Source organism: Physeter macrocephalus, chromosome 9, assembly GCF_002837175.3.
Source record: "Physeter macrocephalus isolate SW-GA chromosome 9, ASM283717v5, whole genome shotgun sequence".
Lineage (NCBI taxonomy): Eukaryota > Metazoa > Chordata > Mammalia > Artiodactyla > Physeteridae > Physeter > Physeter macrocephalus.
In genome coordinates, this window is record NC_041222.1 from 41,489,011 (window position 1) to 41,509,685 (window position 20,675).

Below are 20,675 nucleotides of genomic sequence, written 5' to 3' on the forward strand. Positions count from 1 at the left end.
GCATATACCCAGAGAAAACCATAATTCAAAAAGACACATGCACCCCAATGTTCATTGCAGCTCTATTTACAATAGGCAGGACATGGAAGCAACCTAAGTGTCCATCAACAGATGAATGGATAAAGGAGATGTGGCACATATATACAATGGAATATTACTCAGCCATAAAAAGAAATGAAACTGAGTTATTTGTAATGAGGTGGATAGACCTGGAGTCTGTCATACAGAGTGAAGTAAGTCAGAAGGAGAAAAACAAATACCGTATGCTAACATATATATATGGAATATAAGAAAAAAAAATGTCACAAAGATCCTAGGGGTAGGACGGGAATAAAACACAGACCTACTAGAGCATGGCCTTGAGGATATGGGGAGGGGGAAGGGTAAGCTGTGACGAAGTAAGAGAGTGGCATGGACATATATACACTACGAAACGTAGGGTGGATAGCTAGTGGGATGCAGCCGCATGGCACAGGGATATCAGCTAGGTGGTTTGTGACCACATAGAGGGGTGGGATAGGGAGGATGGGATGGAGGGAGATGCAAGAGGGAAGAGATATGGGAACATATGTATATGTATAACTGAGTCACTTTGTTGTAAAGCAGAAACTAACACACCATTGTAAAGCAATTATACCCCAATAAAGATGTTAAAAAAAAAAAAGAAGAAGAAGAATGGACATAGGATAAACCTAATCAAAATGAGCTGAAGAAAAAAGTTTAAGAAAATGGAATTATGGGAAAGGATAGGGTGAAGTAGGGGTGGTGGGGTTAGGGTGGGTGGGAGAAGGTCACAAATAAAGCCACATATTTCTCCAATCTAATAATTATTTCCATCCTAGCCTTAAAAACATTATTAAACTTTCTTATTTTGTTCCACCCACTGAAAAGTAATGTATTGAGGGAAATGAATCTTTGGCCCAAACTGTGGTTTTAAACAGTATACATCACAGAGTGATTAAAAACAGTAGCCTCAGTAAGCTTATGAAGCATAATGAGTAGAAGATTACAATTAATATCCTTCAGCTTTCTCTCTAGCTGAAGCTGATATTAGTAGCACACTCAAAGTAAATTCTCAGTGACCTGAGGACACTCAAAGATTTAATTTTTACATATGTAACCACTTTTAGCTCATTAACATTTTATAAAACAAAACTATCTGTTGACTCAAATCTAGAAAAATTAAGGGCAGACTTAATCAACTGTTATCTGTTATGCAATAACAACAACATAGCACACAGTTATATAATAACACAAAGAAAGAGATAAATGTTACTATGTATGATATACAAAGCAAAAATGAACAAAAGCACCTAATTTGAATACACAGTAATTAGTGCCTTCTTTATAACTTTTCTGCTAATTAAAGAATCACTATTTTCACCTTTAATAACTCACACTTACCACCCATGGCCTTTTTGCTTCAAGCATCTCAATCAAATCTAAATGTCGCTTACGTTCATAGAACCTCTCCACATCTTGTTTATATCTTTCATTCCTCTGAATCATCTTCTCTAGATATTCAGTTTTCTCTTTGCATGAGGTCTAAAATAAATATTTATTTAACAATTCGTTTAACTTAAGAAAGACAAAAGGTCAAAGCTTTTAATAATGAAAAATGTACAGTGCTAGCAAAATTTCACAATAAATGATTCCACAGGAGTTCTTAAGAACTGTGTGAAACTAATGTGCACACCTGAATTCTGGTCTAGGTTCTACTATTTATTAATTATGGGACTGTAAGGAAGCCCTGCCACATCTCTAAGCCTGGACTCTTCTTGCCTAAAGAGAAGAGAGGTATCTGCCCTATTCACCTCAAGGGTAGAAGCAACTCAACTTACTATAGGTGAAAGCTCAACAAAAGCTGTAACATGACATACAAATGAAAAGTGGTATTATTATGATTACTATGTTATAAATACCAATGACTGAGGGACTTAGAAATGAGATAAAGGAAAGCTAAAATTCAGCCTTTATATTGTGAATTAACAAATGCCAAAAATGTACTCAGAGCTTAGTAGAATACGTTTGTTTTCTTTCAGAGTTTGGTAGGTAGTTTCAGTGAGTATTTCAGAGGGGTGTATTAAGATTGTCTGATGTGGGGAAAAGTAAAAGGACCGACAAAGTATATAAAGTAGGATAAAATAATTACGACTCCTTTAGCCATTCACTCTGAATAAGTATAACAATAAAAATAGTATTAAATTATAATAAAACTCATTATCAAGTACAGACAATGACAGTTTAAGAGAAAGCATTTGTTTACAAGATTTCTCAATACAAAAATTTACTGGGGCTTCCCTGGTGGCGCAGTGGTTGAGAGTCCGCCTGCCGATGAAGGGGACACGGGTTCGTGCCCCAGTCCGGGAAGATCCCACATGCCATGGAGCGGCTGGGCCTGTGAGCCATGGCCGCTGAGCCTGCGCGTCTGGAGCCTGTGCTCCGCAGCGGGAGAGGCCACAACAGTGAGAGGCCCGCGTACCGCAAAAAAAAAAATTTACTGAATTTATTTTAGCTGCTGAGATATGGAAAATGATTCATTAAATAAAGCACCTTTTCGAACGATATGCTATAAAAGAACATTTTAATTTATTTATTAAAGGTGAAAATAAAAATCAAACAATGCAACTAAATGTACAGTTCTTTTAGAGTCCATCCTCACACAATTGAAAAAAATATGAGAACTGGCTCAACAGAGACACTATATTAAAAGCTACATATCTGCTGTATTACCCAAAGCCTTACACAGTGCTTGACATATAGGAGGTGTTTAGTAAATACTGAATGAATAAAAGAATAACACTGAAACTTCCTGAGAGAAAAAAATACTTTATAATACTATTATCGGTTCTTTAGAACAGGGGTCCCCAACCCCCAGTCTGTGGACCGGTACCGGTCCGCGGCCTGTTAAGAACCAGGCTGCACAGCAGGAGGCAAGTGAGTGAAGCTTCATCTGCTGCTCCCCATCGCTCGCATTACTGCCTGAACCATCTCCCACCCCTCCCCCCATCCGTAGGAAAAACTGCCTTCCATGAAACCGGTCCCTGGTGCCAAAAAGGTTGGGGACTGCTGCTTTAGAAATTCAATTAGTAACATATATTTGATGAAATGATAGTCTAAATTTTCAAACTTTATATAAAGTCCATTCCCACTTTTTGTCACCTAACTTAATTAATGTTAGCAACAAAATCCTAGGTGAAAAAAATCACAAATATATGAATGCACTCAATGAATCAGAACTACTATTTACTTTCCCACATTTTGAGACATAGAAATCAATGAGAGACATAAAATGAATTGTCTATTTATAAATACCTCTAGTTGTTTTTCTTTCTCCCTGAAGTTTTTGAGCTCACAGTGGTATTTGTGCATTTCTGGAGGACCAATTGACTTCTCAGTAGCTTCAAGGAGTTCAATTTTACTGAGTTTAGCAAATTCTCCAACTTTATCCTAGAGCAAAAAACTTAAATATCAGTTAATATTATCGTTTATAAATATCTTCAAAACATTTTTCAATGATACCTGTCAAGAAGAAACTCATTTAAAAGAAAAAAAACCCCTTTATTTTGAGATGTGAATCTTAATATAAACCCTGTCCTTCATATATCATTCTTTAAAATAATAAACTTAGGGTATAAACTGTCATCTTTCTGAGAACCTTAAAAAAATTTCAATGTCAATATTTCCAGGTTGAAAGTTTTATACACATTTAACAAATAGTTTGGAAATAAAAGAAAAAATACTTCCCTGGACTGAAATGATTATCTACTACACATAATTTGGAATGAAATACTAGAAGTTAAAAAAAAAAAAAAAACAGAGCAATTTTAAACATCTACTTCTGTAGACAGTCTTATATGAGCTGATAAATACTTTCAAATTTTAACTTTTCTTTCACTTGGACATAATAACCAAATCATCAGTTTCTGAAGAAAAAAATGAACTATAATTCAGTCACTAGACTGCATTCAAAGACAAATTTAAAAGATCTGATTTTAACATATAACATGCAATATCAGGATGTTTTATTTTTACTAAACAAACTTAAAATATGAAAGGTTTTTAGAAGGCAAATCTATAGATTTAAAAGTCTTAGTATATAAAATATTTTATACAAACACACTGATTAAGTTGTTTATTAACAAAATTTTACGACTCTATGAATGGGAGCACACAGCTGTTCAAGCTACTCTCTGTACTTAAAAATAATACCTTTATTTCCTTTACAATACTTTAACAGGCTCATTAATTGAATATTTCCAAATTACTACAAATTAGTAAGATTATACTGTAAGAGATGAGATGCTACCTTTTACAAAGAACTGTTAAGTAAGTATTAAGACCACTATGCTCATTTTAAATACTCTTAAAAAGTATTTACATTCTTATATGACATAAAGAGGAAACATACACAAAATTTTCCCACCTTTACATTTAATTCTCTCATACCTGAGGTAGAAACTGGCAAAGATTGCCCACTTGAATATTTAAGGCTGCAACCTGCTCTTCTACTACTTTCTGAGTTGTAGATTTTTTGTTGATGAACCAAAAGGACTGATTTTTTGCCACATCAATCTCACGAGTGATTACAAGATTTCCAGAAGTCCTGAACCTAGTTAAAAAATAAATTAAAAATGTTTATACTCAAAATACATAATTTTAGAAATAAAATTTCTAAAATTCTCTTGCATCAAAGGTTGCCACATAGGATTATTATTATCATTTTTACTCCTTTTGACATTTTGGCCCTTCCAAAGAAGGAACGCCTGACATTTTATTAGTGATAATACGTAACTGACCACCTGTAGGTTATTACTCTTTAAACATTTGAAATTATTTAAACTGTTAAAAAAAAATTAAAACAAATGCCAATACTAATTCCCAAACACTGCCAGAGGAGTTATTTATCCTTTAATCATTATGCTACACTCCAATCACGTGTTGACTACAATTTTAAATGTGTTGGTATATAAAAGCATACAACAGTTAAACCTCAAAACTCTCTCTACTTGGAAAATGTATGAATGAAAACTAACTCTTACATATGCATTTCCAGACATCAAAACCAGCCTGCCCATACAGGTGGCCCATGGTTTCCTCATCTTACACTCCACCACTCTGAATTCAGAGAAGACTGTACCATATGACTATAAGGAACATTAAAAAGTAGAAAATCTGAAAGAAGGGTATTTACTTATTTCTTGATTTAAAAGTACTACTACTTCACACCTCCTATCTATTCATCCATCTTCTTCACTGGCAATCAGCAGCATGGGAAGAAGCCTGGGACCACCAGAGAGACAAGGTGCCATTGTTGGGGTGTGTGTGAGGAGAGGGGTGGGACTGCCATAGAAGCTCCTTTCTCTGCACGTGTGCTTTCAGGCAGCAGGGCACCACCTACAAGAGCTCCAGGGATGGGTGCGAGCCACCACTGCCATCTAGGACTCCAGAGATGGGCGTGGACTGCTGCCGCTGCCAAGGGTCCCATGAGTGGGTGCTGGTTGCTTCCCCCACCTCCTGGAAACGTGTGCAGGCAGTGCACCTGCATAGCCCTTATGAAGGGATAACAGCTAGTACACGCTGAGGAAAGTAACGGCAAGCATCCAAACCAAAAGCAACCCTCACACCAAAAAAATATTAAACCCACACAAGCTACACAGGGACGCTCCTGCATATAAATAGCCCTCCAAGACTACGGTATATAATTGTTTCTCCTAAACACACAGATAAGAGAGATATAAGAGGAACCCTTCCCAGTGAAAAGACCAAGAGAATTACCCTGAAGTAACAATGAAACAGACCTCTTCAGTCTAACAGACACCAAGTTCAAAAAGAAGGTAACAAAAATACTGAAGGAATTAAGACAGGCTATCAACAGAAATGCAAATTACTGTGAAAAGGAAGTAGAAACTATAAGGAAGAGACAAGAAAAATTATAAAATTCATTTGCTGAGACAAAAGCTGAGCTAAAGGCAATGAATAGCAGAATGAATAATGCAGAAGAAAGAGTAAGCGATCTGGAAGATAGAATAATGGAAATTATCCAATCAAAACAGCAGACAGGGGCTTCCCTGGTGGCGCGGTGGTTGCGCGTCCGCCTTCCGATGCGGGGGGGCTGGGTTCGCGCCCCGGTCTGGGAGGATCCCGCGTGCCGCGGAGCGGCTGGGCCCGTGGGCCATGGCCGCTGGGCCTGCGCGTCCGGAGCCTGTGCTCCGCAACGGGAGAGGCCGCAGCGGTGTGAGGCCCGCATACCACAAAAAAAAAAAAAAAAAAAAAAAAAAAAAATTAAAAAACAAACAAAAAATCAAATCAGACCTAATTCAACTTAAAAGTTTTTGTACATCAAAGGAAACCATTGACAAAACAAAAAGATAACCTAGTGAATGGGAGAAAATATCTGCAAATGTTATGACCAATAAGGGGTAATATGCAAAATACATAAACAGCTCATAAAATTCAATTAAAAAAACAATTTAACAATGGCAGAAGACCTGAATAGACATATTTCCAAGGAAGATATACAGATGGCCAACAGGCACATGGAAAAGATATTCACCATCACTAATCATCAGAGAAATGCAAATCAAAACCACCATGAGATATCACCTCACACCTGTTCAAATGGTTATAATCAAAAAGTCTATAAATGACTAATGTTGGCAAGGATGTGAAAAAAGCCAACCCTAGCACACTGTTGGTGGGAATGTAAATTGGTACAGCAACTATAGAACACTGTATAGAGGTTCCTCAAAAAACTAAAAATAGAACTACCATAGGATCCAGCAATTCCTTTCCTGGGTATATATCCGAAGAAAGTGAAAACACTAATTTGAAAAGACAGATGCACCCCAAAGTTCATAGCAGCATTATTTTTAGTAGCCAAGATATGGAAGCAACCTATGCGTCCGTCAACAGATGAATGGATAAAGAAATGTGATATGTATATACAAGGGAATATTACCTCAGTCATACAAAAATAAAATGAAATTCTGCCATTTGCAACAACATGGATGGAGCTAGAGGGTATTATGCTTAGTGAAATAGGTCAGACAAATGCTCTATGTTATCACTTTTATGTGGAATCTAAAAAATAAAACATGAGTATAACAAAACCAAAACAGACTCACAGATACAAACTACTATGTATAAAATAAATAAGCAACAAGGATGTATTTTACAGCACAGGAAAATACAGCCATTATTTTATAATAACTTTAAATGGCATATAATGTATAAAATATTGAATCACTATTGTATTAATGCAGAAGAAAGAGTAAGCGATCTGGAAGATAGAATAATGGAAATTATCCAATCAAAACAGCAGACAGGGGCTTCCCTGGTGGCGCGGTGGTTGCGCGTCCGCCTTCCGATGCGGGGGGGCTGGGTTCGCGCCCCGGTCTGGGAGGATCCCGCGTGCCGCGGAGCGGCTGGGCCCGTGGGCCATGGCCGCTGGGCCTGCGCGTCCGGAGCCTGTGCTCCGCAACGGGAGAGGCCGCAGCGGTGTGGGGCCCGCATACCACAAAAAAAAAAAAAAAACAGCAGACAGAAAGCCAAATGGAAAAAAAAAAAAAAAAGCAATATAAGAGACCTATAGCATGCCAATCTACGTATAACAAGGATTCCAGAAGGAGAAGAAAGAGAAAATGGGATTGAAAATGTATTTGAAGAAACTACAGCTGAAAACTTCCCAAACCTAAAGAAGGAAACAGATATCCAGATACAGGAAACAGAAGGTCCCAAAAAAGATGAACCCAAACAGACCTACATCAAGACATATTATAATAAAAATGGTAAAAGTTAAAAATAAAGAGAAGATTCTAAAGGCAGCAAGAGAAAAGCAGAGTTAATTTCAAGGGAACCCCCATAAGACTATCAGCTGATTTCTCCACAGAAACACTGCAGGCCAGAAGGGAGTGGCAAAATATATTCAAAGTCTTAAAAGGGAAAAATGTGCAACCTAGAATACTCTACCTAGCAAGATTATCATTTAGAATAGGAGGAGAGATAAAGAATTTCTCAGACAAGCAAAAACTGAAAGAATACAGCAATACTAAACCTAACCTAAAAGAAATATTGAAAGGTCTTCTCTAAATAGAAAAAAGCAAGAAGATATAGGAAGGAGGAAATCACAATTGGAAAGTAAACCACTGAAATAAGCCAGTATACAGATCAAAAAGAAAAAAAATAAAAAACCTATTTGTGAAAGCTATGATAAAGACAAGGAACAGCAAAAGAATAAACATGAAGATGTAAAAAAAGGACATCAAAATCATAAAATGTGGGGAAGAAGAGTAAGAAAATGTAGATTCTTCTTTTTTTTAGACTGTGTTTGAGCCTGTATGACTATCAGTCTAAAGCAAGCAGATATAAGAAGGGGTTAACATACTTGAAAAACAGGGCAACGATAAATCAAAAACATACAATAGATTCACAAAAACCAAAAAGAAGAGAACACAATCATAAAATAAAAGAAAGTAATCAAATCACAAAAGGAAAAAAAGGGAAAGGAACGAAGAAGAAACATACAATCAACTGGAAAACAAGGTTTAAAATGGCAATAAATATATATGTATCAATAATTACCTTAAATGTCAATGGACTAAATGTTCCAACAAAAGACACAGAGTGGCTGACTGGATGAAAAAACAAGAGCCTACAATATGCTGCCTACAAGAGATCCACCTTAGGGCAAAGGACACACACAGACTGAAAGCGAGGGAGGGGATGGAAAAAGATATTTCATGCAAACGGAAATGACAAGAAAGCGGGAGTCACAATATGCATATCGGACAAAATAGATTTTAAAACAGAGGCCATAAAGAAAGATAAAGAAGGATACTATATAATGATAAAAAGGTCAATACAAGAAGAGGATTTTACACTCATCAACATATATGCACCTAATATAGGAGAATACAAATACATAAAACATAATAGCAGACATAAAGGCAGAAATTGATGGGAATACAATAATAGGAGACTTTAACACCCCACTCACATCAACAAACAGATCTTCTAGACAGAAAATCAATAGAGGAACAGAGATCCTGAATGATACAATAGAAGTTAGACTTAATTGATATTTTCAGAATATTACATCCAAAAAAAACCCAGAATACACATTCTTTTCAAGTGTACATGGAATATTCTCTAGGACTGACCACATACTAGAGCACAAAACTAACCTCAACAAATTTAAGAGTACAGAAATTATTTCAAGGATCTTCTCCAACCACAATGGCATGAAACAAGAAATCAACCACAGGAAAAGAAATGAGAAAAAAATAATTACATGGAGACTAAACAACATGCTACTAAAAAAATCAATGGGTCAACGAGGAAATCAAAAAGGAAATTAAAAATACCTGGAGACAAATGGCAATGAAAACACAACCATACAAAATCTATGAGACGCAGCAAAAGCAGTTCTTAGAAGGAAGTTCACAGCGATACAGGCCTTCCTCAAAAAATAAGAAAAACCTCAAATAAACAACCTAACCTACCACCTAAAAGAATTAGAAAAAAGAAAAATAAACAAAACCTAAAGTCAGCAGAAGGAAGGAAATAATAAAGAACAGAGAAGAAATAAATAAAATAGACATTAAAAACACAACAGAAAAAAATTAGTAAAACAAAGAGCTGGTTCTTTGAAAGGGTAAACAAAATTGACATGCCTCTGGCCAGGTTCACCAAGAAGAAAAAAGAGAGAATCCAAATAAACAAAATACGAAATGAAAAAGGAGAACTCTCAACCGATACCGCAGAAATACAAAAAACCATAAGAGAATACTATGAATAATTATATGCCAACAAAGTTGACAACCTGTAAGAAATGGACAACTTTCTAGAAACACAGAGCCCACCAAAACTGAATCAAGAAGAAAGATAATTTGAACAGATCGATCACTAGAGGTGAAATAGAATCTGTAATTAAAAAATAAAACAAAAAAACTCCCTACAAACAAAAGTCCAGGACCAGATGGCTTCACAGGCGAATTCTACCAAACATATGAAGATCGTACTTATACTGATCCTTCTAAAACTCTTTCAAAAGACTGATGAGGAGGGAACACTCTCAAAGACATTCTATGAAGCCACCATCACCCTGATACCAAAACCAGACAAAGACATCACCAAAAAAGAAAATTATAACATCTTCGGTTAGTAATAGATGCAAACGTTCTCAACAAAATATTAGCAAACCAAATCCAACAATACATAAAAAAGATTATACACCATGACCAAGTGGGATTCATCTCAAGTTCACAAGGATGATTCAATATATGCAAATCAATCCATGTTAATACACCACATTAACAAAACAAAAGTCGAAAACCACATCATCATCTCAATAGATACAGAAAAAGGAGTTGACGAAATTCAACATCCATTCATGATGAAAACTCTTACCAAAGTGGGTATAGAGGGCACATATCTCGACATAATAAAAGCCATTTATGACAAACCCACAGCCAATACAATACTCAGTGGTGAAAAGTGGAAAGCCTTCTTGCTAAAACCTGGAACAAGACAAGGATCACCACTCTCAACTCTTCTATTCAACATAGTATTGCAAGTCCTAGCCACAGCACTCAGAAAAGAAAAAGAAATAGAAGGTATCCAAATTGGAAGGGAAGAGGTAAAATATTTACTATATGTAGATGACATGATAGTATACATAGAAAACCCTACGTACACCACACAAAAGCCACTAGATCTGATAAATGAATTCAGCAAGGTAGCAGAATACAAGATTAACATTCAGAAATCAACTGCATTTCTTTACATTAACCATGAAAATTTGAAAGGGAATGTAAAAAAAACAATCCCTTTAAAAATTGCACCAAAAAAACCCTAGGAATAAACCTGACCAAGGAGGTGAAAGACTTATATGCTGAGAACTATAAAACATTAATAAAGGAAATCAAAGAGGATTCAAAGAAATGAAAAGATATCCCATGCTCTTGGACAGGAAGAATTGATATTGTTAAAACGACCATATTATCCAAAGCAATCTACAGATTTAATGTGATCCCTAGCAAGTCACCCATGACATTTTTCACATAACTAGAACAAATAATACAAAAATTTATATGGAACCACAGAAGACCCAGAATTGCTAAGGGAATCCTGAGGGAAAAAACAAAGCAGGAGGTATGACCCTCCCAGACTTCAGGCAATACTACAAAGCTACAATAATCAAAACAGTGTGGTACTGGTACAAAAACAGACATATGGATCGATGGAATAAAATAGCCCAGAAATCAACCCACACACCTACGGTCAATCTTTGACAAAGGAGGCAAGAATATAAAATGGGAAAAAGACAATCTCTTCAGCAAGTGGTACTGGGAAAGTTGGACAGTTGCCTATAAATCAATGAAGTCAGAACACACCCTCACACTCTGCACAAAAACAAACTCAAAATAGCTTAAAGACTTAAACGTAAGACATGACACCATAAAACTACTAGAATAGAGTATAGGCGAAACATTCTCTGACATAAATCATACAAGTGTTTTCTTCCGTCTCCCAAGGCAATAGAAATAAAAACAAAAATAAACAAATGGGACCTAATCAAACCTACAAGCTTTTGCACAACAAAGGAAACCATAAACAAAATGAAAAGACAACCCACAGAATGAGAAAATATTTGCAAACAATGTGACTGACAAGGGCTTAACTTCCAAAATATACAAACAACTCATACAGCTCAATAACAAAAAGACAAACAACCCAATTGAAAAATGGGCAGGAGACCTAAATAGATATTTCTCCAAAGAAGACATACAGATGGCCAGTAGGCACATGAAAAGATGTTCAACATCACCAATTATTAGAGTAAATGCAAACCAAAACCACAACAAGGTACCACCTCATGCCGATCACAATGGCCATCATTAAAAAGTCTACAAATAAATGTTGGAGAGGGTGTGAAGAAAAGGGAACCCTCCTACACTGTTGGTGGGAATGTAACTTGGTACAGCCACTAAGGAAAACAGTATGGAGGTTCCTCAGAAAACTAAAAATAGAATTACCATATGATCCAGCAATCCCACTGCTGGGCATATATCTGGAGAAAACTATAATTCAAAAAGATATATGCACCCCAATGTTCAGAGCACTACCATTCACAATAGCTAAGACATGGAAACAACCTAAATGTCCATCAACAGATGAATGGATAAAGAAGATGTGGTATATATATATGCAATGGTATACTACTCAGCCATAAAAAAGAACAGAATAATGTCATTTGCAGCAACATGGATGCAACTAGAAATTATCACACTAAGTAAGTCAGAAAGAGAAAGATGAATATGATATCACTTATATGTGGAATCTAAAATATGACACAAATGAACCTATCTTCAAAACAGAAACAGACTCACAGTCATAGAGAACAGACCTGTGGTTGCCAAGGGGGAGGAGGGGTAGGAGAAGGATTGGCTGGGAATTTGGGGATAGTAGATGCAAACTAGTACATCTAGAATGGATAAACAACAAGGTCCTACTGTAGAGCACAGGGAACTATATCCAATCTCCTGGGATAATGGAAAAGAATATAAAAAGGAAGATATATATGTATATAACTGAGTCACCTTGCGGTACAGCTGAAATTAACACAACACTGTAAATCAACTATACTTTAATTAAAAAAAAAAAAAAAGAAAAAGGAAAAAAGAAACCATCCCCAAAAGGCTATACTGTCACTGTGAGGGTAAACTAGAATTACTCCATTACCTCCACCACCACCAACAGCCACAGCAAGGCAAACTTGCCTGTATCAAACTATGACTCGAACTGTGAAATGAAGAAAAATTTTACCCTGAGAATTACTAACCCCAAGTCACTCTCAAACAGTTTTGTATCTTTTTTTTTGGGGGGGGGGGGCGGTACGCGGGCCTCTCACTGCTGTGGCCTCTCCCGTTGCGGAGCACAGGCTCCGGATGCACAGGCCCAGCGGCCATGGCTCACGGGCCCAGCCGCGCCACGGCATGCGGGATCCTACCGGATGGGGGCACGAACCTGTGCTCCCTGCACTGGCAGGTGGACTCTCAACCACTGCGCCACCAGGGAAGCCCCAGATTTGTATCTTGAAGTTACATGACAGACGTAAGGAGGTTCAAAAACCCTCAAACTGAGAATTCTGTATATTGAGATAATGGTTTAAAAGTATCCAATGATCTTTAACAGAAGTTAACAAAAATTCCTCTGCAGGAATCTACCTTTATCATCAAAGAGTTTAACACAGATAAGTTCCAAGAGAAAGGAGAAGCTCGCTGGAAACACACACGCAAGAAAACAAAGCTTCAAGAGTAAGAACTAGCAGAAATAGAAAGTAAAATCATATTGGAATCAAAGGACTCAAGTATAAGTAGGTTTATTATATTTTAAGAAATAAAAGATTGAAAATATAAACAATAGATCTGAAAAAGAACCAAAGAGAAATGGATCTAGAATGCAACATAGACATAAAAAGATGAAAAATATGAAAGATGTTAAGAGACATGGATGACTGAGAAAGCCTAACATCTGTCTTGTAAGAGTTCTGGAAGGAAGGGAGGTCAAGAATGGGTCAGTGGCAGTATTTGGAGAAATAACAGATAAGAATTTTCCAAACTACAGATTTAAGAATAAATCACAGTATTAATAAAAAATAAATCCACACATAAATACATGATGTGAAACTATAAAACACCAAAAACAATTACTAACAAAGAAACTAAGATTAGATTCACAACAGAAGACAATGGAATACTTTGCATGTGCTGAGAAAAGATCTATCAGTGTAGAATTTTATATAAAGCAAATACACCTTTCAGGATTTAGAGCAAAATATTTACAGACAAACACCGAGTGTTAGAAGAGCTTCATTAAAGGAAACTTTAAAGAATGTCCTCTGGGGCTTCCCTGGTGGTGCAGTGGTTGAGAGTCCGCCTGCCGATGCAGGGGACACGGGTTCGTGCCCCGGTCCAGGAAGATCCCACATGCCGCAGAGCGGCTGGGCCCGTGAGCCATGGCCGCTGAGCCTGCGCGTCCAGAGCCTGTGCGGACAGCAAAAAAAAAAAAAAAAAAAAAAAAAAAAAGAATGTCCTCTGGCAGAAAGTGATCCCAGAGGGAAAACAAATGCAAGAAAGAATGAAAAGCAAAGCAAACAAAATATGTGGCGTAATTCTAAACAAACATTACAGTTTAAATTAATAATAGTTATTATGTCTTGAAGAGTTTAAGAAACAAGACAGAATTAAAGTGGCATATAAATTCAGAGAAAAAGTTATAAAAAGTACTCTAAGATATTTATTCACTAGGAAGATGAAAATTTAATTAAGTCTAGACTCTATTAAAGTATTTGTTAAAAATTCTAATAACCATTAAAACGAGAAGAATGCATAATTTCCAAAACAATAAAAAAAGAAAAATTAACCAAACAAAAAAATCCAAATGAAGGCAAGAAAGGAAACAAATACTGAAAAGTGGGCCAAATTAAAGGCACAGAATAAGGCAGTAAAAATAAGTCCAAACGTACAAGTAATTACAGTAAATGAACTGTATGTATTACTTAAAAGACTATATGAAAAACACCACCCAGCTATCCTTGTTTAAATAAGATAAAAAAGATATTAAAAACTTGAAATGAATGAAAGATAACCAGGAAAATATTTAAAGAGAAAGCTGCTAACTACATTCACTCATAGCAAATTAAACAGATTCTAAAGCAAAAAGTCTCGAAAGATGAAATCAGAACATAACAATAAAGAATTCAATAATGTCCTGAAAATATATAAGGCAAAAATTGACAGAACAAGGGTAATTGACGAATCTACATAAAGGGATAGTGTAATACACTTTTCTCAGTAATTAAGGAATTGATCTGACAACAGCAATCAGCTAAAATACTGAAGATTTAGCAATATAACTAATAAGCTTGAACAAATGGACAAACACTGAACATTGCACATACAACAGCAGAATTCTCATTCTTTCAACCAAACAAGTAACAATTACTAAAGCTCAGTACAAGTAAGTCTCAACAAATTTCAAAGGATTGGGAACATAAAGACCATCTCTCTCTCCCTCCCTCCTCTCTCTCTCTCTCTCTCTCTCTCTTTCTTTCTTTTACCCCACTACTATGAAAGTGGAAATCAATACTAAAATGTAACAGGAAAATCACTACATTAGAATCTGAAACAACTTTTAATTTATGAACTCAAAAAGAAAATGAAGAAAACATTCACAGCTGAAAAGTACGAAAATACAATATACCAAAATTTGGGAGATGGAACTAAAGCAATACTGAGAGGGAAATTTTTAACGTTAACTATTTACATCAGGGAAAAAACAAAAGACTGAAAATTAGTACAATAAATATCCAGTTCAAGAAATTAGAACAAAAAACCAAAAGTTTAAAGAAGAATTAGTAAAGGTAAGAGTAAAAATTAATGAAATAGAAAGCAATGATGTTAAGACAGAAATAACAATGCAAAAAGTTAATTCATTACAAAAGACTAATAAAACTAACAAATCAATTTTTTCCAAATCATGAAAGAAACATGAATGAAAGAGGGGAATACAACTACAGAAGACAATTAGATAATATATATTATATATGAGACAACATAATACAAATATAATAAAGTTACATAAGAAGCTATTAGTTAGCCCAATAAAATTAAAAGCTAAGATGAAAAATTTTTTTAGAAAAGTATAAACTACCATGATGATTCAAGAAATAGAAAAACTAAATAATTCATTATCATTAATTAAGTTAAATCAATAGTTAAAAAATTAAAAAACAAAAAAACTCGAGGCTCAGATGATTTTATCACTAAGTTTAACCAAACATTCAAACAACAAATATTTCACAAACAAAATAAAAATCCTAAATAAAACATGAGAAAAGCAAATCTAGCAATGCAAAAATTATGACTATACTGCATTTATTCTAAGAATGCAAAACTGGGTGAATATCAGGAAATTAACTGAATTTAACAATTAAAATAATATGATCAATTCAATAGATGCTGATAAAATTCATTAGCTAGTCATAATTAAAAGAACACCAAATCAGGAACAAAAAGTAAATGGTATCAAGGAACCAAATAAATGGTATCTTCCAAAGTCCTATAACAAATACCTCATTTCACTCCATCCACACTACCATTTTTCTGTTCCTCAGAAACAACAAATTTAATTCTGCCCTAGATCCTGAGCACAAACGATTCCATCTGCCTGGAATACTCTACTCCCAGTTCTTAAGGTTCTCATTTAGTTCTCAACTCATGAATATTCTCAACAGGCCTTCCCTGAACATCCAACAGAAATAAATAAAAGCACCACCTCCCCTAAACCTTGCCAAGGCCTACAATGAGCTAAATCTAATTTAAGTTCTTTGTCTTCATTTTACTCGACCTATCAGCAACACTGGACACATATCACTCCCTCCTCCTCAAGCCATTCAAGCCATTCAAAGTACTGCTTTCCAGGTACTATATTCTTCTGACTCACTAGCATTCTTCCCAGTTTCCTTTCCCTATATTCAGCCTCTAAATGCTGCAGTACAACAGGGTCTAGCTCTTAGACTTCTTTGCTTTGTATCTTCTCCCTTGGAGATTTCAGTCACCCTGCTGCTAACTCCCCAAACGTATTATCTTTGGCCCAGACTTCTCGCCAAACGATAGGTTAAAAAATCCAATTGCCCATTCAACTTTTCTACCTGAAAGGCTATATAGGCATCTCAAACTTTACTCTGTATTTTACTGACCCTGAAAAGCATGTTTTTGTTATTGTTCTTTTCCATCTTAACATTTCTGAAACTGGGTTGCACATTTTAAACTGTGTCATAGTTCAATTGGAAGCTGCATTTTACAAATGGTGCCATCTTAATTTGATGAAATATAATTTACTCCAAAATGACCTTCTCATTTTACCCTAAAACATCCTGACGCAGATTTCATTACCTCAGCTAAAAGAAACTCCGCTCTTAAGCATGCCAGATTATCTATATATGTACAAGTCCTCTTTGATGCCTCTCTTTCACACCCTATATTCAATTTGTAAGCAAATCCCAAATTTCTTTTTTTTTTTTTTTTTTTTGGGGGGGGCACACGGGCCTCTCACTGTTGTGGCCTCTCCCGTTGCGGAGCACAGGCTCCGGACGCACAGGCTCAGTGGCCGTGGCTCACGGGCCCAGCCACTCTGTGGCATGTGGGATCCCAGGGCACGAACCCGTGTCCCCTGCACTGGCAGGCAGATTCTCAACCACTGCGCCACCAGGGAAGCCCCCAAACTATTTTAATTTCTCTTAGGGTTAGTATATTCATCACTACATTGGTATCCTTGCTTTTGCCTCTGTTTTCTATTTTTCACACAGCAACCTAAATGGTCTGGTTAAAATTTAAGTTAGATTATGTCACCTCTCTGCTCAAGTCCTGGTGGCTTCCCATCTTATTCAAAATAAATGCAAATTCCTTACATTGGTCTACAAGGCCTTATGAGCTGGCTCCCTCCCTGATATTTTCAGAACTTACTTTTCCTGTTCAATGCAATCCAGTGACCCTAGGTACCACTTCAGAGTCTTAGCATTAACAGATTCCTCTGCCTGAAATGCTGTTTCTCCAAATATCTCCATGCTCATCCCCTTATTCTCTTCAAGTCTTTGTTCAAATAATACTTCCTCAGGGAGAACTTTCCTGATCACCTTATTCAATACTGTAATTTCCACTCTGGCATTCCCTATATTCTCTTCCTGCCTCTATTTTTCTACACAGTGCTTATCACCATCTAAAATATTTTATTACCTATTTATTTATGTCTCCTCTTCACCTCTAACCATAAATTCTATGATGGCAGAATGCTGTATCCCCCAATGAACTAATAAATATTTGAAAAATGATTGCATAAATGCATGTCAGAGACTATTCTATCCACCGTTGCCTTCAATGGATATGTGGTCAGTTAATGCATCCATTCAACAGCAATGACAATTCCAACAACTAATATTGAGCCATTTTGTGTCTGGTACTCTCAAAGCCACATGGACCCTAATGGAACAAGAGAGCACAACATAACCATGTTGAGTATGGGGAAAGGGAAATCTCCCCTTGCGCCAGACTTGGTAACAGAACTCTGGTTAATAGTCACTGGTTACCTTATTAGAGCAAGTAGCTACTGCACACCAAGTAGTTAACCTCTTTAGATAACTAAGAAGACAACTGGGCTTTGGTGATCCAGAGTAGAAAGTCAGGAGTGCTTAAGACCTGCAGCCATCCATAATGGACTTTTGAAACTTAAATATTAATACTTCCTCTGTATTTTATAAATATACCTGGCTTAGTATATTTTTTCAGTTTCAATATCTAAGAAACCATTGTGATCAATCAATGATACCAAGGCTAACCCAGGAGTATCTCTGGCAACAGGCATACCTCGGAGACATTGCGGGTTTGGTTCCAGACCACCACAATAAAGAGAATACTGCAATAAAGCACATCATACGAATTTTTCGGTTTCCCAGTACTTATAAAAGTTGTTTATACTATACTGTAGTCTACTAAGTATGCAACAGCATTACATCTAAAACAACAATGTACCTACCTTAATTAAAAATACTTTATTCCTAAAAAATGCTAACCATCATTTGACAATGCGGGGTTGCCACAAACCTTCAATTTGTAAAAAACAAAACAAAACAAAAACAAAACAATGTATCTGCAAAGCACAATGAAACGAGGTATGCTTGTACTTTTTAAAATTGAGATATAATTCACATACCATACAATCCACCATTTTAAAGTCTACAATTTGATGGTGTTTAAAAAAATGGTGGTAAAATGTATAAAATTTACTAGTTTAACCATTTTCAGGTATACAGTTGAAAGATTGTGTGTAGCAACACGGATTTTAAATGCATTCACAAGGTTGTGCAACCATCACCACCATCTAATTCCAGAATATTTTCATCTCCCAAAAGAGGAGCCCATACCTGTTAAACCAATCACTCCCCATTCTTTCTTCCCCTCATACCCCAGCTACCACTAATCTATTTTCTGTCTCTATGGATTTGCTTATTCTGGACATTTCATATAAATGGAATCATGCAACATGTATTCTTTTGTGTCTGGCTTCTTTCACCAAGCATTATGTTCGCAAGGTTTACCCATGTTATAGGATCTATCAGTACTTCAATCCTTTTTACGGCTCAATAAAATGTCATTGTATGGATATATCACATTTTGTTTACCCATTTATCAGGTGATATACATCTGAGTTATTCATAATTTTCATTATTAAAATTAGGAAAAAGCTACTTTCGTGTCAATGAGCAATCTCTAGAATAGTGACTGGACCAAAGAATATTTGTATTTAATATTTGATAGATGCTGCCGAATAGGATATAGTGCCTGTACTCCCACAAACAGTGCACAACAGGATTCACTTTCCTATACCTTCATATGACTGAATTTTATTTTAAAAATTTTCTAAGCTGAGAAGAAAAGAATCTTCACCTTGATTTCCTTGATAACTAGTGAGGTGTAGCCTCTATATATTTACTGGCCATTTACTTTGCATTAAATTTCTTTGCTTATTTTCTATTAAGTTGTTTACAATTTTTACTGACTTGATTAAACATTGGTATTTTGGTAATTTTGAGACATGTACATGCTATCTGTACTGAAAATGTTTCCTCCCATCTGTCACTCATTTTTAACTATGGCACCATTATATTTAGCTAGATTTCTATGGAGCCTAAATTTCTTATTTTCCTTTATTTGTTTATTTTTTTCGAGGCAAGGCTTTATTGGGTCTAATGCTGCAGCATAATGGGGTGAAAACAAGAGTCAGGTGCCCATGCTCACTCCACAGGAGGAGTTGCTTGGGTCCTTAAAATGGGTAACAACAGGGGCAGGTACATGGGTTGGGCAGGAGGTACAGCTTAGGTAACCTGCCCACCGCCTTGGTGGTGCTTTGTACAGGGATTATGCACAGTGCCCTGCTTTTGCTCCTGGCACCTCAACTGGTCTGTGGCTTTTTTGTATCTTATTGTTCATAACTGCCCCAACTGCCATGTGTGCAGTTATTTTTAGTCCCTTACAGTTTCTTTGTATTCTGTTGCTTCAGGGGAAGTTTGTCCAGGCTCAAGTGCTCTGGTAAAGGGTCCCATGTCCCAGCCTATCTCAAGTGGAGACCTGCTGTTCTCAGCCAAGCTTTCCTCGTGGTTTGCAGAGGCCATGTAGTTCCAGTCATCAAAGCCTTCTCTTCCTTAGAGCTCTTCCTATCTTCCTTTATATGGTTATTGGCTACCCTGTTCTACTTAGAAAGGCCTCTCCCTTTCCTGAGATTTAAAAAATATTCTACATTTTTTCCTATCATTTTCAAAGTTACATATTTTTTTCACTCAGCCTTTAACACATTGAGATTTTATTTATGTACAGGGTGGCTGATAAAGCTCTATATTTATCCATTTAAAAAATTAACAGCTAATTATTTCAACTCAATTTGAGTAATTTATAACCGATGCTTAAAATGCCATCTTTACAATAAATTAAATTTTTATGAGGAAAACATAGGAAGAACACTCTTTTTTCTTTTTTTTTTTGTGGTATGCGGGCCTCCCTCTGTTGTGGCCCCTCCCGTTGCAGAGCACAGGCTCCGGGCGCGCAGGCTCAGCGGCC

General features: G+C 36.2%; 1 protein-coding gene across 6 annotated transcripts in view; it reads right to left on the bottom strand.

Moving 5' to 3' along the window:
- SMC5 (structural maintenance of chromosomes 5) overlaps positions 1-20,675 on the bottom strand; it is a 107,991-nt gene that overhangs the window by 69,195 nt on the left and 18,121 nt on the right. For 4 of the 6 annotated variants that reach the window (XM_024126725.3, XM_024126724.3, XM_024126726.2 and 1 more), the window contains 3 exons: positions 4,450-4,612; positions 3,316-3,450; positions 1,405-1,545 (listed from right to left, as the gene is read on the bottom strand). In XM_024126725.3, coding sequence (XP_023982493.1) covers positions 1,405-1,545; positions 3,316-3,450; positions 4,450-4,612 — 439 coding nt within the window. Of the gene's footprint in view, positions 1-1,404; positions 1,546-3,315; positions 3,451-4,449; positions 4,613-18,428; positions 20,650-20,675 lie in introns of those variants that run through there. The other 2 variants (XM_028493887.2, XM_028493886.2) reach the window with 2 other exon arrangements.